General features: G+C 49.5%; 1 protein-coding gene across 10 annotated transcripts in view; it reads right to left on the reverse strand.

Annotated features, from left to right (window-relative positions):
- Positions 1 to 22,302, reverse strand: part of PLD3 (phospholipase D family member 3) — a 32,395-nt gene that overhangs the window by 7,593 nt on the left and 2,500 nt on the right. The window contains exons 2-9 of one of the 10 annotated variants that reach the window (XM_074386334.1): positions 14,944 to 15,148; positions 5,333 to 5,365; positions 4,406 to 4,497; positions 4,231 to 4,305; positions 4,001 to 4,143; positions 3,025 to 3,208; positions 557 to 677; positions 349 to 476 (exon numbers count right to left, since the gene is read on the reverse strand). In XM_074386334.1, coding sequence (XP_074242435.1) covers positions 349 to 476; positions 557 to 677; positions 3,025 to 3,208; positions 4,001 to 4,143; positions 4,231 to 4,305; positions 4,406 to 4,432 — 678 coding nt within the window. In that variant the 5' untranslated portion in view covers positions 4,433 to 4,497; positions 5,333 to 5,365; positions 14,944 to 15,148. Of the gene's footprint in view, positions 1 to 348; positions 477 to 556; positions 678 to 3,024; positions 3,209 to 4,000; positions 4,144 to 4,230; positions 4,306 to 4,405; positions 4,538 to 4,997; positions 5,366 to 14,943; positions 15,149 to 22,302 lie in introns of all 10 variants that reach the window. The other 9 variants (XM_074386333.1, XM_010331016.3, XM_010331015.3 and 6 more) reach the window with 9 other exon arrangements.

Below are 22,302 nucleotides of genomic sequence, written 5' to 3' on the forward strand. Positions count from 1 at the left end.
AAGTGATCCTCCCACTTCAACCTCCCAAGTAGCCGGAACCACAGGTATGTGCCACCACACCTGGCAATTTTTTTTTTTTTTTTTTTTTGGAAGAGATGTGGCCCAGACTGGTCTCCAACTCCTGGGGTCAAGCAATCCTCCCACCGTGGGCTCCCAAAGTGTTGGGACTACAGGTGTAAGCCACCATGCCCAGCTTGGATTAGGTAGGCCTGGAAGGAGGCAGGGAGGAAGTCATTGCAGAGAATGGGTGGAGAGGACTCTGGATTGAGTAAGGGGTGTGCTCGGAGGCTGGGTGCCCTGTGGGGCAGTGAGTGACCTAGAAGGAAGGTAGACAGGGTGCAGGCAGACCTGGGTCAGTGAGCGCCAGTCCATGTTGGCACTGCCCAGGTAGAAGTGCGTCTGGTCCACCACCCAGAACTTGGTATGCAGGACGCCATGGGTCAGCTTCTGCATGTCCACCATGCGGACCTGGGCACCTGTGACCAGCAGGGGCAGTGATCAGGGGCCAGGCTGGGTAACCCCAGGCCCACCCCAACCCCAGTTGGGCCCAGCTCACCGCTCTGCAGCAGGGCCTGCAGGTCCGCCTGAGGCTGGGGCCCGTTGGGCTTGCTCACAGCGATGCGGACATTCACACCCTTTGGTGCCAGGGTCTGCAGCTGCTGGAGGACCTCCTCACCCTGCGGGGAGGGGAGGGGAGAGTTTCTGAGGGGCTGGACCAACCAGCTCTCCAACCCCACAAGGCAATGCCCAGCGGAGTTATTTTAAGACATGATTAGGCGTAAACAGGCTTTCCATTAGCCTGCATAGATTAAAGACTTTACAGATTAAAATATTAAGACTTCGTTATCTGTGTAAAACATCTTTATCTGCTTTAATAATTAGTTGCCTGTGATCCCCCTCCAAGGCCTCCTGACCCCTCTTGCCCCTCAGGGACCTTCTCGAAATTCAGCATCAAGGCAGGCCCTCCAGGCCTCTCCCAGGATGTTGTGGGCGAGGCTCAGGCATGGGGGGTCCCAGAAGGCATGGGGTGAAGCACAATGATGCCAACAATAGCACCAGTCAAGGATGCCCATCCTAGGCCCCTTCTCATTGAACTCACTGAATTCTCACAACCCGGTGAGGCCAGTCTAATTATACCCCCACCCCCACCCCGGAGAACTCAGTAGTGGAGTAGGATTTTGTTTGTTGAGAGTCTTGCTATGTCGCCCAGGCTGATCTTAAGTTCCTGGGCTCAAGCAGTCCTCCTGCCTCAGTCTCCCAAATGGCTAGTACTACAGGAGTGCACCACCACACCCATCTCTGGTGCTGGATTTGCAGATCATCTGCCTCCTACATGTGTTTTAAACCACTTCAGAGGCAGCCAACAGGGAGTGGGAGCTCACACGTTTCTTAACTTAAAAAAAACTGCTTTTTTAGAGGCAGGGCCTCACTATGTTGCCCAGGCTAGGGTGCAGTGGTACCATCATGGCTCACTGTAGCCTCCAACTCCTAGGCTCAAGCCATCCTCCTGCTTCAGCCTCCCAAGTAGCTGGGACCACAGGTGTGTGCCACTATGCCTGGCTTTGGTTTTTAACTTTTGTAATTATTATTACTTTTTCTTTTTCTTTTTCTTTTTTTTATTTTTTGAGACAGAGTTTTGCTATGTTGCCTGGGCTGGAGGGTAGTGGCATGATCACAGCTCACTGCAGCCTCCAACTCCTGAGCTCAAGCCATCTTCCTCCTTCCATCTTCTGAGTATCTGAGATTGCAGGCGTGCACCATAACATCCTGCTAATTTTTTTTTATTTTTCGCAGAGATGGGGGTCTCACTATGTTGCTCAGGCTAGTCTCGAATTCTTGGGCTAAAGCAATCCTCCTGTCTCGGCCTCCCAAAGTGGTGGGATTACATATGTAAGTCACCATGCCTGGCCAAAATTATTTTTTTTCAGGCAGTTCTTACGGAGCCTTGTAATTTCAGTAAGTTTTAAGACAACTTCTCACAAAAAGAGGCAGTAGGGAGAAGAAAACAGAAGGAACAAATTCATGGTTTTTCCTTTTTTTTTTTTGACGGGGTTTCACCATGTTGGTCAGGCTGGTCTTGAACTCCCGACCTTAGGTGATCGACCCACCTCGGCCTCCCAGAGTGCTGGGATTACAGGCGTGAGCCACCACGTCCGGCCTTCCTGGTTTTTCAATAGAAGAGGTTATTCATGTAGGCTGTTCCTTTTCAAATCAGGAAGGAAGTTGTTTTTTTTTTTTTTTTTTTTGAGATAAGAGTTTCACTCTTGTTGCCCAGGCTGGAGTGCAATGGCGGGATCTGCGCTCACTGCAACCTCTGCCTTCCAGGTTCAAGTGGTTCTCCTGCCTCAGTCTCCTGAGTAGCTGGGAATACAGGCATGCGCCACCATGCCCGGCCAATTTTGTATTTTTAGTAGAGACAGGGTTTCTCCATGTTCGTCAGGCTGGTCTCGAATTCATGACCTCAGGTGATCCGCCCGCCTGAGTCTCCCAAAGTGCTGGGATTACAGGCATTAACCACTACACCCAGCAGCTTTTACGTTAAGTTTGTCTGCAGATCCTACAAGGATGTAGTAACAGCAGACTCACAAAGGCTGACTCTATGGCAGGCACTGTGCTAAAATTTGCATGGATTAGTCCATTTCATTCTCACAAGAGCCCTAAGAAGTAGGTGCTATAAGTTGGCCCCATTTTACAGATAAAGAAACTGAAGCCGGAGAGAAGAGGTGACCTGCCTGGGGTCACACAGCTGGGAGGTAGCCCCTATCTTGAGGCTGGGCTGTTAATTACTCCACTCTTCCATTTCTTTGTGTGAATGGGTCAGGGCAGCTTGTGGGCGAGTGACATCTGCCAGCCTAATAATCCCTTGTAATCAAACCCGCACCCTGACATTTAGAGGCCTACAGATGACCGTGAGACATGCCCATCTGTCTCCTGGGCTGCAGGATAAACCCCTTCATCACCCACAGCCCCTGCTGCCTCCCATCCCCTTCCCCTGCTGCTGGCCAGGGCCAAGGTTGCAGGTACCTGCTGGGCAGAGGGCTCCTGCGTGTGGGTGTCATCATTGGTGAGGGTCCAGTAGAAGGAGGCGATGTCCAGGCTGCTGTGTGCACCGGCAAGTAGGCCCAGCCAGGCCTGGCTGGTGGAAGGGTTCCCCATGGAGGCATTGGGGAAGTCTAGGCCCTCAGGAATGCTTTCCACCAGCACTGCTCTGGGGGTGGAGAATGCTATCAGCCATAGGGTGCCGGAGGTGACTGCTCTGCTGTCCATCCACGGATGTGTTGAACAGACTATTTTTTTTTAGAGACAGAGTCTTGCTCTGTCTCCCAGGCTGGGAGTGCAGTGATGCAATCTCGAACCACTGCAGCCTGGAACTCCTGGGCTCAAGCAATCCTCCCGCCTCAGCCTCTTGAGAAGATGGGACTACAGGTGTGTGCCAGTATGCCTGGCTACTCTTTTTACTTTTGGTAGAGATGGAGTCTCACTACATTGCCTAGGCTGGTCTGGAACTCCTGGGCTCAAGAATTCCTCCCGCTTCGGCCCCCCTCAAAGTGTTGGGATTACAGGCGTGAGCCACTGAGCTTGGCTAAACTGTATTTGAGTTTTTCTTTTATTTTTTAACTCAGTATGTTGAAACACTTCTTTTTAAAAAAATTTTTAAAACTGTGTGTATTTGAATGTGTGCTTAGACTCATGATTCTCTGCGTGTTTGTGAATGCGTCTGTCTAGAGGTATGGAAGGAAGGTCGTGTATTTAGATGTGTGTGTGTGTGTATATGTGTGTGTGTGTGTGTGTGTCCACAGATGTGGGTGGAAGATGCTGTGTCTATTCACTGGCCAGATAGAAGATGACGCCGTGGCTGCCATAGAAACTGTGTGTGGAGGAGGAGGGGGCGGGCAAGCACTTGGGAGTCTGCAACCCCCTCACGCCCCACTTAGTGTGTGCTTAAGTGTCCCTGGTCTGGCAAGCCCCTCCCCCCTCCCCTGCAGCGCCCCCCACTTACTCGCAAGGGTCATAGCAGGGGGCTGGGCGCTGGTTGGGCCCAAAGAGATGCAAGTCGCCGTATTCCCATAGAAACAGCTGAGTCATCAGGGCTCCAAAGCCCACAACCGCCAGAATGAGGACCAGCAGGACCCAGCGGGCTTTCTGTGGGGAGGAGGAGGTGGTCAGCCAGCTTAAGGGGGCAGCCCAGCTTGTCCCTGAGACAGAGTGAGGGTGGCGGAGAGCTCCTACCTTTTCTGCAGCCTTCCACGCCTCAATCTCATTCATGGGCAACTCGCTGGCAGGCTCCTCCACAGGCACCTTTAGCTAGGGGATGGGGACAACAACGGGGGTGACAGGGTGGCTCTTCAAATCCCCACCCCCACTGCACCCAGATCCACTCTGTGGAGCCCCCCAATCCACCTACCTCCTGGTACATCAGTTTGGGCTTCATCTCGCCTTGAGGCTGGGGGGTACGCAGAGCCCAGGTGAGAAGGTGGGTGTGTCAGGGTCTCCAAACTGGCAGAACAAAAGTGGGCACACTGTGGGGTGTTCTATGCTTTCGAGGGACAGACATCACAGAAGGGTGATTAGTCTTGGGGCCATTCATAAGCACGGGGGCCACTGGCACACTGCCCACCACCCCAGAAAGAGGAAGCTGGTCACTGGTCAGCAGGATTTCGAAATCCCTCAAAATCCAACGACTCTGCTGCCTGCTCATCACTCAGCAGTGCCCACCCTGCCCCCATCAGCACCCACGCAGCTCCCCTCTAGCAGCCCTCTTCTCCCTCCTCCAGTCTCTAGACACCCACAGAAAGACGGCCCTGGATGAGGTCAGTGGAGTCCCAGGTCTTTGTGCCTGGCTTTGCTCAGCCCTGGGACTACACAGGGGGTATATTCGAGGTGGCTCCTCTGCCCTCACTCAGGTTACCCCCACACCACACAGCTCAGCCGGGGATCATGAGGACCTCCGTGCCACCCCGGTGCCCATCCCCCCCAGCCAGCCTCCCCCCACCTACCCCTGAGGGGCCTCGGACTCGCTCGCGGGCGTCTGCTGCTACCTCCGTGGGGCCTCAGCTTCTGCCCGGACAGGCTGAACAGGGGTGGGAGGAGGAGGGGGCGGGGCAAGCGGGAGCTCCGCCCACTGCAGCAGGGAGTCTGCGCAGTGCGCGTCTCAGCCCGGGCTCACCGCAGCGAGAAGGGGGGCTCGGTCCCCCAGACTCGGTCGCTCCAACCTGGCTCTGCTGGGGGGCAGTACGTGGCTGGGGGATGGGCTTTGTTACATTCCACCCTGGGGCAGGGAGACCACAGGTAAAGAATATAAGGAGCTTCACGTCTTTTCTCGTCTACACACCTTGTGAATTTTTGTACCTTGGGCATGCATTACCTGGTCAAAAATAAATACATAAATAAAATTAATAAAACGCTTATAAAATGAAACGGAGAGATCAAGGGTGAATAACAGGATGAAAAAATGTAGCGATAAAGTCAACAGAAGGCAGTTTACAGTATGCGAAGGGAAGAAAAGGGCAGAGGAGATGGTGGATTTTCTGTTGGAGTCTTATTTGGATTTCAGTATTTGATTTTTTAAAAACAGCTAACTGACATTTTGATAGGGATTTACACAAATTTATTTTCCGATCCACCCCATCCCATATCTCCCAAGAGGGATTTAAGGCCCCGGCTGGAGAAATAGATCGGAGAACCCTTTCCTCTCTCATCCTTCCTCTCCTCATTAAGAGAGGGTGGTACCTCTCTAAATGAGACAGGGGCACTCTCTTCCATCAAGCTCCCTCAAACACACATGGCAGGAAGTCACGGGATAACTGCAGAAAAGGAGTTTTACTGAGAGAAGCAACAGGTCAGAAGTGGTTGCCTTCAAGGGAGTGGGGATTTCAAAGTAGGTCAAGATTGCTTTTTATCATAAGTCTCTTTTCTTTTCGTGTGTGTGTGTGTGTGTGTGTGTGTGTGTGTGTGTGTGTCAGGGTTCTGTTCCCTAGGGTAGAGTGCAGCAGCACGGTCATAGCTCACTGCAGCCTCAACTTTCCAGGCTCAAGCAATCCTCCTGCCTTAGCCTCCCAAGTAGCTGGGACTACAGGCACCTGCCACCATGCCCAGCTAATTAAAAAAAAAAAAAAAAAAAAAAAAAAAAAAAAAAAACTTTGTAGAGATGGGGTCTTGCTTCTTGTCCAGGCTGGACTCCTGGACTCAAATGTTCTTCCTACCTTAGCCTCCCAACGTTTTGGAATTACAGGCATGAGCCACCACACCTGACCCCTATTTTCTTTTCTTTACTCTTTTTTTGAGACAGAGTTTTGCTCTTTTGCCCAGACTGGAGTAGAATGGTATAATCTCGGCTCACTGCAACCTCTGCCTTCCAATATCAAGCAATTCTCCTGCCTCAGTCTCCCGAGTAGCTGGGATTACAGGCGCCTGCCACCACACTTGGCTAATTTTTGTATTTTTAGTAGAGACGGGATTTCACTCTGTTGGCCAGGCTGGTCTCGAACTCCTGACCTCATTTTCCGCCCTCCTCAGCCTCTCAAAGTACTGGGATTACAGGCATGAGCCACCGTCCCTGGCCTATTTTATTATTATTTTTTGAGACAGAGTCTTGCTCTGTAACCAGGCTGGAGTGCAGTGGTGCCATCTCGGCTCACTGCAAGCTCTGCCTCCCGGTTCAAGTGATTCTTCTGCCTCAGCCTCCTGAGTAGCTGGGATTACAGGCACGCACCACCACACCCAGCTAAATTTTGTTTTTGTTTTTGAGATGGAGTCCTGCTCTGCCCCCCAAGCTGGAGTGCAGTGGCACAATCTCAGCTCACTGCAACCTCCCACTCCTGGACTTAAGTAACTCTCTTACCTCAGCCTCCCAAGTAGCTGGGATTACAGGCAACTGCCACAACACCCGGCTAATTGTTTTTGTACTTTTAGTAGAGACAGGGTTTCTCCATGTTGGCCAGGCTGGTCTCAAATTCCTGACCTCAGGTGATCCACCTGCCTTGGCCTCCCAAAGTGCTGGGATTACAGGTGGGGGCCACTGTGCCCAGCCTTACTTTCTTTTTTAAAATTGTGAGACATAAGCTATTTTCAGAGAAGTACAGAAAATATCTCTATGTAGGTTGAGAAATAATTATAAAGCAAACACAGGTGTCGCTAGTTTCATCACCTTTTAGAAAATCAGGGGCATGCATTACTGTTTTTTGAAAAAGAGGAAAAACAGGCCAGGCGCGGTGGCTCAAGCCTGTAATCCCAGCACTTTGGGAGGCCGAGACGGGTGGATCACGAGGTCGAGAGATCGAGACCATCCTGGTCAACATGGTGAAACCCTGTCTCTACTAAAAATACAAAAAATTAGCTGGGCATGGTGGTGTGTGCCTGTAATCCCAGCTACTCAGGAGGCTGAGGCAGGAGAATTGCCTGAACTCAGGAGGCGGAGGTTGCGGTGAGCCGAGAGCGCGCCATTGCACTCCAGCCTGGGTAACGAGAGGGAAACTCCGTCTCAAAAAAAAAAAAAAGAAAAGAAAAAGAGAAAAAAGAAAACTCTCAAAGAGAGCTCAGTTCTACCTTACTCCAAGATCCAACCCAGATTTTTAGGGATAACTTGCAAACTCCTCCCCACTAATGTCAGATCCCAGACTGGTGAGGGTAGAACAAGCTAGATCCCCTCTTTTCATGGCAGGAAGACAAATGAGGATGCCTAAAAAGGATCTAGCAGGCCGGGCATGGTGGCTCACACTTGAAATCCCAGCACTTTTGGAGGGGCAGGGGGCTGAGCTGGGCGGATCACCTGAAGTCAGGAGTTCGAGACTAGCCTGGCCAACATGGTAAAACCCTTTCTCTACTAAAAATACAAAAATTAGCTGGGCGTGTGGGCAGGCGCCTGTAATCCCTGCTACTTGGGAGACTGAGGCAGGAGAATTGCTTGAACTGGGGAGGCAGAGGTTGCAGTGAGCTGAGATTGCGCCACTGCACTCATGCCTGGGCAACAGAATGTGAGACTGTCTCAAAAAAAAAAAAAAAAAAAAAATCAAACTGGTGTTGCTGACAAATTAAAAAAAAAAAAGGATCTAGCAAGAAATGGCAACAGACTAAGGTTATCTGAAACTCCAGAGGTCACTAGGAGAAGTAGAAGATAACATCAGTCTTAGAGGCGGTTGACCACAGCATTGTGGGTGGAGGAGGCAGGAGTGATTACGGGAAATGCTTGCCTCGAGTTTTCTTTGAAGGCCTTGGTGAGAAATACTTTTATTGAAGAATATGGAGTTGGAACAGCAGGCGATGTGAAATTAGGGAAGCCAAGATGAATAAAAACAAAACTGAAGGCAAGGTGGGGCATGGAGATCTGAGTTAACAGGACTGGCAGCGTCAGGGCTGGAGAACTGGGATGGTCACTAATAAACCAAAAATAGGAAGAAGGGCCGGGCACTGTGGCTCATGCCTGTAATCTCAGCACTTTGGAAGGCTAAGGTGTGAGGACTGCTTGAGCCCAGGAGTTCCAGACCAGCCTTGGCAACATAGCAAGGCCCAGTCTCTACAAGAAAATAAAAAATAAAAAATAAAAACAAAATAAAAATGGGAAGAAAATACATGGACTTCGTTCAGATTGTCAGTGATATTGTGGCTTTCAAATTGTACAGTGATTACAAGTCTGTAATGATTAGTTTAACTTTTGATATATTTTAATTTTATTATTTTTCTTACTGTATTAACTTTTAATTAAAAAGTAAACTAATAGGCCAGACACGGTGGCTCATGCCTGTAATCCCAGCCCTTTGGGAGGCTGAGGCAGGTGGATCACGAGCTCAGAAGTTCTACTACAAATACAAAAATTAGCCAGGCATGGTGATGCCCACCTGTAGTGCCGGCTACTCGGGAGGCTGAGGGAGGAGAATTGCTGGAACCCGGGAGGTGGAGGTTGCAGTGAGCCAAGATCGTGCATTGCACTCCAGCCTGGGCAACACCTAATATTGGAGGGCCAAGTACTGTGGTTTACATGTGTAATCCCAGCACTTTGGGAGGCTGAGGTGGGAGGATTGCTTGAGTCCAGGAATTCGAGACCAGCCTGGGCAACATAGTGAGATGTAATCTCTACCACAAATGAAAAAAATTAGCCTTGTATGGTAGTGTGGTTGTGTAGTTCCAGCTATTTGGAAGACTGAGGAAGGTGAACTGCTTGAATCTGGGAGGTGGAGGCTGCACTCTAGCCTAGCTGACAGAGTGAGAGCCTGTCAAAAAAAAAAACAAACAGCTGGGCGAGGTGGATCACACCTGTAATCCCAGCACTTTGGAGGCTGAGGTGGGTGGATCACGAGGTCAGGAGAACAAGACCATCCTGGCCAACATGGGGAAACCCTGTCTCTACTAAAAATACAAAAAAATTAGCTGGGTGTGGTGGCGCGTGCCTGTAGTCCCAGCTACTTGGGAGGCTGAGGCTGGAGAATTGCTTGAACCCAGGAGGCAGAGATCGCACTGAGCTCGGAACACTGCACTACAGTCTGCGAAAGAGTGAGTCTCCATCCCAAAAACAAATACACAAAGAAACAAAAACTAGTACTGGAGAAGCGATTTAGATTGGATTAGACTGGCAAGACAATACAGTGAGTGCTAGAGCCAGATACCTGAGCTGGAATCTGAGCTTCAGCAGAGTGACAACACCTCTGTGCCTTTATTTCTCCATCTGCAAAATGGGCATGGTAACAATAGCATTTGCTGTTCATTCATTTCACTCACATTTACTGGTTGCCTCATGTGCATCAGGTATTGCTTTAGGCACTGGGGATACAGGTGTGAACAAAATAGACATGAGGGAAAAATGGAGACTGGGCGTGATGGTTCATGGCTATAGTCCCAGCACTTCGGGAGGCCGAGGTGGGTGGATCACCTGAGGTCTGGAGTTCGAGACCCACCTGGCCAACATGGCAAAATCCCATCTCTACTAAAAATACAAATATTAGCAGGGAATGGTGGCAGGCACCTGTAATCTCAGCTACTTAGGAGGCTGAGGTGGGAGAATTGCTTGAACCCAGGAGGTGGAGGTTGCAGTGAGTTGGCGCCATTGCACTCCAGCATGGGCAACAGGAAACTCCATCTCAAAAAAAACAAAAAACAAAAACCAAAAAAACAAGATAATAAATGATATGTTAGAAGGTAGTATGTGCCATAGAGGATCAAGGAAGAGAGATGGGGGGTGGAATTGTTTGTGATATTTAATAAGCAGCTCAGAAAAGGCCTCATTGAGAAGGGGATACCTGAAAAAAACTTCAGGGAGGGGTGAGATAGACATCTGTGAGAAAAATGACCAGGACAAAGGCCCCGAGGGAGGAATGTGCCTGGTGTGGATGGAGAAGAGTGAGGATGGCAGTGTATCTGTAGTGGAGTGGGCTGGGGGGAAGGGGAGAGATGTCACAGAGGTGACAGGGCCAGATCTTTTCGGGCTGCTTGGACTGAGTAGGATGGGGTCATGTGTGGGCTCCCAGCAGGGGAGGATGATGTGATCTGCTTCCAATTTTTTTAAGAGATGGGGGATCTCGCCGGGCGTGGTGGCTCAAGCCTGTAATCCCAGCACTTTGGGAGGCCGAGGCGGGTGGATCACGAGGTCGAGAGATCGAGACCATCCCGGTCAACATGGTGAAACCCCGTCTCTACTAAAAATACAAAAAATTAGCTGGGCATGGTGGCGCGTGCCTGTAATCCGAGCTACTTAGGAAGCTGAGGCAGGAGAATTGCCTGAACCCAGGAGGCGGAGGTTGCGGTGAGCTGAGACCGCGCCATTGCACTCCAGCCTGGGTAACGAGAGCAAAAACTCCGTCTCAAAAAAAAAAAAAAAAAAAGAGATGGAGGATCTCACTATGCTGCCCAGGCTGGTCTTAAACTCCTGGCCTCAGGTGAACCTCCCGCCTTGGGCTCCCACAGTGTGGGGATTTCAGGCAAGAGCCACTTCACTGGGCTTGCATTGGATTTTGTAGTGGGCTGAACAGTGGCCTCAAAAAAAGATAGGTCCCATGCAAGCATAATCCCCGGAACTTGAGTGCACGTGCCCTTATTTGGAAAAAGGATCTTTGCAATTGAAATTAGATTTAGGATCTTGAGAAGAGATCATCCTGGACTATCTGGATAGGCCCTAAATCCAATCACAAGTGTCCTTCTCAGAGATAAAACAGGCATAAGGCCACGTGAACAGGGAGGCTGAGATTAGAGTGATGTGGCCATAAACACAGCAAGGCCTGAAGCCACCAGAAGCTGGGAGAGGTGAGGAATGGAATCTCCCCTCCAGATTCTGGAGGAGCATGGCCCTGCTATGCCTTGAATTTGGACTTCTGGCTCCAAAACTGAGAGAATGCATTTGTTGTCTTTTCTTTTTTTTTTTTTTTAAGACAGAGTCTCACTCTGTCACGCAGGCTAGAGTGCACAGTGGCAAGACCTCAAGTGATCCACCCGTCTCAGCCTCCCAAAGTGCTGGGATTACAGCAGTGAGCCACCACACCCGGCCCTTTTTTTTTTTTTTTTTTTTTTTTTGAGGTGGAGTTTCGCTCATTACCCAGGCTGGAGTGCAATGGCGCGATCTCAGCTCACCGCAACCTCCGCCTCCTGGGTTCAGGCAATTCTCCTGCCTCAGCCTCCTCAGTAGCTGGGATTACAGGCACGCGCCACCATGTCCAGCTAATTTTTTGTATTTTTTTTTTTTTTTTTTTTTTTTGAGACGGAGTTTCGCTCTTGTTACCCAGGCTGGAGTGCAATGGCACGATCTCGGCTCACCGCAACCTCCGCCTCCTGGGTTCAAGCAATTCTCCTGCCTCAGCCTCCTGAGTAGCTGGGATTACAGGCACACACCACCATGCCCAGCTAATTTTTTGTATTTTTTTTAGTAGAGACAGGGTTTCACCGTGTTGACCAGGATGGTCTCGATCTCTTGACCTCGTGATCCACCCGCCTTGGCCTCCCAAAGTGCTGGGATTACAGGCTTGAGCCACCGCGCCCGGCCTAATTTTTTGTATTTTTAGTAGAGACGGGGTTTCACCATGTTGACCAGGATGGTCTCGATCTCTTGACCTCGCGATCCACCCGCCTCGGCCTCCCAAAGTACTGGGATTACAGGCTTGAGCCACCGCGCCGGGCCAGTTTTTTTTTTTTTTTTTTTTAAAGACAGAGTCTCACTCTGTCACGCAGACTAGAGTGCACAGTGGCAAGACCTCAAGTGATCCACCCGTCTCAGCCTCCCAAAGTGCTGGGATTACAGGCATGAGCCACTGCGCCTGGCCATGCATTCTGTTGCCATAAGCCACCATCTCGGTGGCAATTTGTTACACCAGTCCGAAGAAACAAACACAGGTGTTACAGGATCCCTCGGCTATGGGTGGGGGACAGGCTGGGGCAGGGCCAGGAAGCCCAGGGAGGAAGCTGCTGGCAGCATCCAGGCAGGAGACAAGGGTGGACAGGACCTGGGTGTGGGCAGCCACGTGTCAAAGAAAGGCTACGTTTTGGATGCATTTTGAAGGTGGAACAGATGGGATTTCCAGGCTGGATGTGGGTTTGAGAGCAGTAAAGGACTCAGGGATGTCTCTAAGGGTTTTGGCCTCAGCAAATGCTGGGATTGGAGTAGACAGCTGATTGGGCAAGACAGGGAGGGGCACGTTTTCGGAAAAGACCAGGAGTTTGATTTTGAACATACAACATTTGAGATGTCTAAAATCTGACTTGACTCCTTTGAATTAAGGGAGTTAACAGGTGGGGGAGGGGGTGGATTATGTGAGGCCAGCAGTTCAAGACCAGTCTGCACAACATAGCAATACTCATGTCTACAAAAATTAAGTTAAATTTTAGAAAAGGAATGCATATACATAGAATATATATAGAAGAGCCACTGGCATGCAAGAGGCTCTCAGTAAAGGTGACTCAAGGCTCCTAACAGTCCCCCGTGCAAAGGCATCCCCCATCCCACCCCCCGACACAAGACGGTTGCTTTTCATTGTATGTCTTTACTTATATTGATTTTTTTTAATGGACATAGAACTTCTACGGAAACTAAATTATAAAGAGCTCAGACTCCTAGCTGGGATGCCCCGTCACCAGATCCCAGCCTCCAGAGGACTGCGGCCTCAGGTGAAGGAAATCAGGCCCCCTCCCTGCTTAGATCCTTGTGGGAGCAGAGTAGGGTGAAACTGAAGGTGGGCATGGGCAGCTGGGTACTGGAATTCCTCCTCAGCCTGTCTCAATGCCTGTGTTCTCAGAATCCTAGAACCCCCACAGGATTCCCAGCTCGACCTGTCCAGGTTGGTACTTATGCTGTGCCTCCTTGTTGGTATGACATGAGATGAGATCTGGTCTCATCTGGGAGAGAGCACTGCCAGGAAGCGTGCCCTCTCCCAGCCCACAGAATACTGCCCAGTCCTCTTGACTTGTGGTCCTGCCCGCCTTGGGGCATGACACCACAGCCCACAAAAAGGAGGAAGTAAAACCCACAGGGTGGCAGATCCCTGAACACCCCACCCCCAGGGGAGGGAGGCAGTGGGAGATTTGATTCCTCTTCCAGGGCAGCCCTTTACATTGGAGAGTTCACGGTTCAGATCCCACTTCTGCTACTTTCTTGCTGAGTGACAGTGGGCATGGGGCTTTACTTCTGAGCCCTACTGGCCTCATCTGTAAACCAGTATTGGCCACATTGGCAGGTGATGGTGGCTTACGCCTGTAATCCCAGCACTTTGGGAGGCCAAGGCGGGAGGATGCCTTGAACCTAGGAGTTTGAGACCAGTTAGAACACGGTGAGACGCCATCTCTATAAAAACTTAAAAAATTGGCTAGGCAGCCGGGCGTGGTGGCTCACTCCTATAATCTCAGATCCTTGGGAAGCCGAGGCAGGCTGATCACCTGAGGTCAAGAGTTCAAGACCAGCCTGGCCAACATGGTGAGACCTTGTCTCTACCAAAAATATAAACATTTGCTGGGCATGGTAGCAGCTACGTGGGAGGCTGAGGCAGGAGAATCGCTTGAATCTGGGAGGCAGAGGTTGCAGTGAGCCAAGATTACATCATTGCACTCCAGTCTGCGCAACAAGAGTGAAGCTCTGTCTCAAAAAAAAAAAAAAAAAAAGAAAAGAAAAGAAAAAGAAAAGGGCGGGTGCGGTGGCTCCTATCTGTAATCCCAGTGCTTTGGGAGGCCGAGGCGGGTGTATCAAAGGTCAGGAGTTCAAGACCAGCATGGCCAACATGGTGAAACTCCATCTCTTTTTTTTTTTTTTTTTTTTTTTTTTGAGGCGGAGTTTCGCTCTTGTTACCCAGGCTGGAGTGCAATGGCGCGATCTCGGCTCACCGCAACCTCTGCCTCCTGGGTTCAGGCAATTCTCCTGCCTCAGCCTCCTGAGTAGCTGGGATTACAGGCACGCGCCACCATGCCCAGCTAATTTTTTGTATTTTTAGTAGAGACGGGGTTTCACCATGTTGACCAGGATGGTCTCGATCTTGTGATCCACCCACCTCGGCCTCCCAAAGTGCTGGGATTACAGGCTTGAGCCACCGCGCCCGGCCCAAGTGAAACCCCATCTCTACTAAAAATACAAAATCTAACCTGGTGTGGTAGTGGGTGCCTGTAATCCTGGCTACTCTGGATAACTGGCTAGGCGTGGTGACGCCTGCCTACGCCTGTGGTCCCAGCCACTTGGGAGGCTGAGGTGGAAGGACTGCTTGAGTTCGGGAGGTCAAGGCTGCAGTGAGCCGTGACTGTGCCATGCATTCCACCCTGGGCAACAGAGCAAGACCCTGTCTCAAAACAACAACAACAAATAAAATGGATATCATCTTATATGCACTGGAGGGTGGTGACTAGGGAATCTCCGAATGGTTAAAGGGTGGGTCTCAGAGTTCCACAGCTCTGACTTCAGATCTCAGCTCTGTGGAAGTGGGAAACGAGGGTCCCTTCTCTAAGCCACACTTTCATTCTCTGAACAATGGGGATATTAATAATACTAACCTCACATTTGCTGGGAAGAGTCAATGAGATCATCCGTGGGAGGCAGGAGGCACAGTAAGCCCTTGAAACATGCTGCTTGGTGAGATCTGTGTGAGCCCTCGTATCTTGTATACAAGTCAATCACACGTAATCAACTTATATGTGTCCCTTGCTATGTCCGTGTCTGGTTTATTCCTCCTCTGTCATGCCCAGGCCATTGTAATTGCTCAACAGATATTGAAGGCAAAAGAAATGGAGAAGGAGAATGGAAAAATTCGAGAGGAGATTTTAGATGTCTCTTTATACCTAGTGACACTTTTGTACACAATGATAACCAGCTGGTACCAGTTCTAAGCCCAGAGCATACAGGATGGGTGCAGACAATGGCATCTCAGCCTGAGATTAGGGCTGAGAGAGTGGGGAAAAAGTCAAGGCTGAGTCAAGCCGTCTGAGAATGCAGTGTGCTTCTGAAGCCTACATACAGGAAGCATGGGCAGATCACACCCCAGGACACATTTACAAATTGACAGGCTGGCCAGGAGCAGTAGCTCACATCTGTAATCCCAGCACTTTGGAAAGCTGAGGTGGGAGGATCGCTTGAGCCCAGCAGTTTGAAACTAGCCTGGGCAACATAGTGAGACCCTGTCTCTAACTTTAAAAATAACATAAAACAAAATACAAGTTTATGGGGCTTCAAGGGGCTTAAAAACAGAAATCTCATGTTTAATGGCGCTGATTTTCACTAGATGGTGCAGACCTTTTGGACTGAACCATCAATTGCCTCTGGCCAAGTCTATAGAGAACAGTATAGAATACTGGTTTTGCAAACATTTTTTTCATTTTCAGCAGTTAGATCCCTTGTTTTCAGTCTGAAAAACAATTAAATAAAAAGCCGGGCACGGTGGCTCAAGCCTGTAATCCCAGCACTTTGGGAGGCCGAGGCGGGTGGATCACGAGGTCGAGAGTTCGAGACCATCCTGGTCGACATGGTGAAACCCCGTCTCTACTAAAAATACAAAAAATCAGCTGGGCATGGTGGCGCGTGCCTGTAATCCCAGCTACTCGGGAGGCTGAGGCAGGAGAATTGCCTGAACCCAGGAGGCGGAGGTTGCGGTGAGCCGAGATCGCGCCATTGCACTCCAGCCTGGGTAACAAGAGCGAAACTCCGTCTCAAAAAAAACAAAACAAACAAACAAAAAAAAAACAATTAAATAGATCAAAAAAGCATCGTGAATGGTAAATACTTCTGAACTGGAACTTAAAAACCCTAAGCTGTCCCACTCCTGCTCAAAATCCTTCTGTGGCTCCCCATCGTCCTCAGGACAAAGTACAAACTTCTTACTATGTCCTAGAGAGCCCTACACGGACAGGCTCCTGCGGACCTTCCCCCACCATTACAGCTTCAACTTCTTCTCAATCCAAAGCTCTGTCTCCTTTCTCCTGAACTCCAGCTCTGAAGGTCCCATGGCTCCCCAGACTCCCTCACCTACTATGTCCCCAGCTGGCCTTACCGTCTTCCTCCCCCGGGTCCCCATTTCAAGGAGAGCTGTCGAACCCATCCTTCAGGTCTCAGCCTTGGTGCTTACTTCTAAATGGGAACTAAAAAATCTAAGCTGTCTCATTCCTACTCAAAATCAGTGCTGTGATTAGCTGTCAGTGCTTGGTGCTGGCAGTGCCTGGTGTTGGGTTTGTCTCTCCCACTTGACTGGGAGCCCTATGAGGGCAGGGCCAGGCTGTCTAACTCACTGCCATGTCCCAGTCCCATCAAGCATAGGAAAGTGCACACCAGGTGCTCAGTGGCCAGTTAATTTATCTATCAATTCAACTAATATTTAATCAGTAACAACTTGCCTATAAGCCCTGCTCCAGAAACTGAGGTTACAGAAAAAAAAAAAAAAAAAAAAAAAGGAGCTGGGTGCGGTGGCTCATGCCTGTAATTCCAGCACTTTGGGAGGCTGCGGCAGGTGGATCACTTGAGGTCGGGAGTTTGAGACCAGCCTGATCAATGGGGAGAAACTCTGCCTCCACTAAAAATACAAAATTAGTCAGGCATGGTGGCGAATGCCTGTAATTCCAGCTACTCAGGTGGCTGAGGCAGGAGAGTCGCTTGAACCCAGAAGGCAGAGGTTGCATTGAGCCGAGATCATGCCACTGCACTCCAGCTTGGGCAACAAGAGCAAAACTCTGTCTCAAAAAAAAAAAAAGAGGAAAAAAAATTCTTTCTAAAGATGATATTCTACTATGGGAGTGAGAATAAATGAGTAAAATACATGGACTATGCCTTGAAGAAAAATAAAGCAGGGGAGGGAGACAGTGGCATCACAACTGCAACAGGCTCATGTCCCAGTTCAAAAATAATAAAAGGGCCAGGCGCAATGGCTCATGCCTGTAATCCTAGCACTTTGGGAGGCCAAGGTGGGTGGATTACTTGAGGTCAGGAGTTTGAGACCAGCCTGGCCAACATGGCAAAACCCCGTCTCTACTAAAAATACAAAAATTAGCCAGGCATGGTGGTGTGCACCTGTAGTCCCAGCAACTCGGGAGGCTGAGGCATGAGAATCACTTGAACCTGGGAGGGAGAGGTTGTAGTAAGCTGAGATCGCGCCACTGTACTCCAGCCTGGGCAACAGTGCAAGACTCCATCTCAAAAAAATAAAATAAAATAAAAATTAAAAAATAATAATAACATGGCTGGTGCCAGGCACTGTGGTCCATGTCTGTAATCCCAGCACCTTGGGAGGCCAAGGAGGGCGGATCACCTGCAGTCAGGAGTTCAAAACCAGCCTGGTCAACATGGTGAAAACCTGTCTCTATTAAAAATACAAAAAGCCAGGTGCGGTGGTGGGCACCTGTAATCCTAGCTACTTGGGAAGCTGAGGCAGGAGAACTGCTTAAACCTGAGAGGTGGTGGTTGCAGTGAGCCAAGATTGTGCCACTGGACTCCAGCCTAGGCAACAGAGTGAGACTCTGTCTAAAATAATAATAATCATAATAACAACAACAATAACATGGCTGGGCACAGTGCTCACTCATGCCTGTAATCCCAGCACTTTAGAAGGCCGAAGCAGGACGATCACTTGCACCCAGGAGTTAGAGACCAGCCTGGGCAACATAAGTGAGATCTTGTCTCTACAAAACAATAAAAAGCCTAAAAACTTAGCTGGGCATGGTGGGGCACGCCTATAATCCTAGCTAAATGGGAGGCTGAAGCAGGAGGATGGCTTGAACCTGCCAGTTTGGGTCTGTAGTGAGCCATGATTGCACCACTGTACTCCAGCCTGAGCAAGAGAGCAAGTCCCTGTCTCAAAAAGATTAAAGAAAAACAATAATAGCAAGTTTAGAGCAAAGCAGTGTTATCATCTCTGTTTTTCAGATGAGGTGGCAGGGCTCAGGGAAATTACCTGCTTAGGTTGCACAGCACTGGTTTGTCAGTGGGAAATTTTTTTTTTTTTTTTTTGAGATGGAGTCTCTGTCACCCAGGCTGGAGTGTAGTGGTGGGATCTTGGCTCACAGCAACCTCCATCTCCGGGGTTTAAGTGATTCTCGTGTCTCAACCTCCCAAGTAGGTGTGATTACAGGTGCCTGCTACCATGCCTGGCTAATTTTTATATTTTTAGTAAAGACAGTGTTTTACCATATTGGTCAGGCTGGTCTCGAACTCCTGAACTCAAGTGATCTGCCCCACTCAGCCTCCTGAAGTGCTGGAATTACAGGCATGAGCCACAGCACTTGGCCATCAGCTGGGAATTTAAACCCAGAGCACAGTTCTATTCCAGGACAGTACACTGTTGAACTAACTCATGAACAAACAATGCACAATCTCCCCTCATCACATCATGTGAGAGACCCTAAAACCTGAGGAAAGTGTGAGCCTGTAAAAGCTCAGGGTGCGGAGTGAGACAGCGGGGCTTCTTGCATTTATTTTTTATTTTTTTTGAGACAGGGTCTCCTCGCTCAGTTGCCCAGGCTGGAGTGCAGTGGTGGGAACACATCTCACTGCAGCCTGGAACGCCTGGGTTCAAGTGATCCTCCTGCCTCAGCCTCCTGAGTAGCTGGGACCACAGGTGTGTGCCATCATGCCCAGCTAATTTTTTATTTTTTTGTAGAGTCAAGATCTCACCACGTTGCTCAGGCTGCTACTGAACTGCTGGGCTCAAGAGATCTGCCTACCTCAGCCTCTCAAAGTGCTGGGATTCCAGGCGTAAGCCACTGCGCCTGGTCTTAAAGCACTTAATATATTTGTTTCTTTTGTAAAATCGTACTTAATATATTTAATTTGCACAACAGTCCTCTTAAGAATCCCACTTAGCCGGGCGCAGTGGCTCACGCCTGTAATCCCAGCACTTTGGGAGGCCGAGACGGGTGGATCATGAGGTCAAGAGATCGAGACCATCCTGGTCAACATGGTGAAACCCCGTCTCTACTAAAAATACAAAAATTAGGTGGGCATGGTGGTACATGCCTGTAATCCCAGCTACTCGGGAGGCTGAGGCAGGAGAATTGCCTGAGGTTGCGGTGAGCCGCGATCAAGCCATTGCACTCCAGCCTGGGTAACAAGAGCGAAACTCCATCTCAAAAAAAAAAAAAAAAAAAAAAAAAAGAATCCCACTTAGATAGGGAATTAAGGATTCAGAGAGATGAAGTCATTGGTACAAAGGAACATAGAATATGGGATAAGCCTGGAACGTGGACTTTGGTTTAAAAAAAAAAAAAGGAGAGGAAATGGAACAAGGATTTGAACCCAAGCTGCCTCAAGCTTCCAGGGACAGAGGCTACATGACAGCTGCCTCTCCTTTTGTTCACCATCTCTACATCCCCTGCTGGCTGCCTGCCTCCCACCCTCCTGGACAGCAAGTGAACCCAGTGGTGGCCCTGGCCTCTCAAAAACTCTGTTAACATCTCCCCAGCCTGCCCTCAATCTTTATTAATATTTATTTATTAATTTTTGAGATGGAGTCTTGTTCTGTCACCCGGGCTAGAGTGCAGTGGTGCAATCTTGGCCTCCCAGGTTCAAGTGATTCTCGTTCAGCCTCCTTAGTGGCTGGGATTACAGGCTCCTACCACAACACCCAGCTAATTTTTTTTTTAATTTTATTTTTTTTGAGACGGAGTTTTCGCTCTTATTACCCAGGCTAGAGTGCAATGGCGCCATCTCGGCTCACTGCAACCTCCGCCTCCTGGGTTCAGGCAATTCTCCTGTCTCAGCCTCCTGAGTAGCTGGGATTACAGGCACACGCCACCATGCCCAGCTAATTTTTTGTATTTTTAGTAGAGACAGGGTTTCACCTTGTTGACCAGGATGGTCTCAATCTCTTGACCTTGTGATCCACCCGCTTCGGCCTCCCAAAGTGCTGGGATTACAGGCTTGAGCCACCGCGCCCGGCCTGCCCAGCTAATTTTTTATAATTTTGGTAGAGATGAGATTTCATCATGTTGGCCAGGCTGGTCCTGAACTCCTGACCTTAAGTGATCTGCCCACCTCAGCCTCCCAAACTACTGGGATTACAGGCGTGAGCCAACATGCTTGGCCTCAATCTTTGACAGGGATATTTGAAGCTTTCTCCCAATATAAAGGATACGTGAGTGTGGCCTGAAGAAGATTCTGGCTCTCATTCCAAGGCTGCCTCTCGCCTAACCATCCTGGGTAGAAGTTCTGGAGCTGCCACAGCTCAGGAGATGGCTTCATGTCACACTGGACAGCATCCCTCCTCTGCTCCACATCGTCCTGTGGCTCCACCTCACTTGGGAGTCAAAGCCAGTCTTCTCCATGGCCCACAAGGCCCTCCACGATGTGCCCCATCACCCCTCCAACCTCGTCTCTTGGCCTCTCCTCTCTCACTGACCTCCTTGCTCTTCCTTAAATATTCCAAGCTTGCTCCTACCTCAAGGCCTTTGCTTTTGCTGTTCTTTTTGCCTAGCATGCCCTTCCCCCAGAGCACCATGCCACTCTTTCTCCGTTTTTTCTTTTTTTTTGTTTTTGAGACAGGGTCTCCCTCTGTTGCCCAGGCTGGAGTGTAGTGGCAAAATCATGGCTCACTGCAGCCTCAAACTCCCAGGCTCAAGCAATCCTCCCACCTCTCAGCCTCCCAGGTAGCTGGGACCACAGGTGCACACCACCACACCTGGCTAATTTTTGCGGAGACAGGGTTTCGCTATGTCGTCCAGGCTGATCTCAAACTCCTGAGCTCAAGTGATCTGCCTTCCTCAGCCTCCCAAAGTGCTTGCTGTAATGGCCACACTCTCTCTTCTCCTTCAAGTCTTTGGTTCAAATGTCACATTCTCAGAAAGCTTTCCCTGACCACCCTATTTAAAACTACAACCTTGACCCCACATCCTCCATGCCCCTTCTAATACATCCAATAATCTACTTACCTATTTACCCATTGCCTCTTACCCCACTAGAGTGTAGTACATTCCAAAAGGCTAGATTTTTTTTTTTTTTTTTTTTTTTTTTTGAGACAGGGTCTCACTTTGTAACCTAGGTTGGAGTGCAATGGTGCAATCTCAATTCACTGCAGCCTCTGTCTCCTGGGTTCAATCAATTCTCCTACCTCAGCCTTCTCAGTAGCTCGGATTACATGGGTACGCCACCATGCCCAGCTAATTTTTGGAATTTTAGTAGAAGATGGGGTTTCACCATGTTGTCAAGGCTAGTGTCAAACTCCTGACTTCAGATGATCCCACCTACCTTGGCCTCCCAAAGTGCTCGGATTATAGGCGTGACCCGCCGTGCCTGCCAGAGATATTTTTGTCTGTATTGTTCACTGAGGAGTCCCAGTGCCTAGCAGTGTTGGGCACATACACCTTACATGCTTAAGAATTATGTGCAGAATGATTAGTTTGTGTTTTCACCCCTATATTGCAGATGCAGTAACTGAGGCACAGGGAGGTTAAGCCACCTGCCCAAGAGCATGCAGCTTTTTTTTTTTTTTTTTTTTTTTTTTTTGAGACAGAATCCCACTCTTGGTGCTCAGGCTGGAGTGCAGTGGCATGATCAGGGCTCATCACAACCTCCCAGGTTCAAGTGATTCTCCTGTCTCAGCCTCTGAGTAGCTGGGATTACAGGCATGCACCGTTATGCCTGGCTAATTTTCTATCTGTAGTAGACACGAAGTTTCTCCATGTTGGTCAGGCTGGTCTCAAACTCCTGACCTCAGGTGATCCACCACCTCGGCCTCCCAAAGTGCTGGGATGACAGGTGTGAGCCACTGTGCCTGGCCGATCATGCAGCTTTTTAAGTACTAAGTGCTAGAACCAAGATTGGAGCCAGAGAGTTCCAGCCCCTCGGCTCACATTGGGAACCACTGTACAATACTGCTTTGCTAAGCTATGCTGAGAATAAGATACTTCCCACTCCACTTGGGGATGCAGGACTCAGGT

This window comes from Saimiri boliviensis, chromosome 14 (genome assembly GCF_048565385.1).
Source record: "Saimiri boliviensis isolate mSaiBol1 chromosome 14, mSaiBol1.pri, whole genome shotgun sequence".
Lineage (NCBI taxonomy): Eukaryota > Metazoa > Chordata > Mammalia > Primates > Cebidae > Saimiri > Saimiri boliviensis.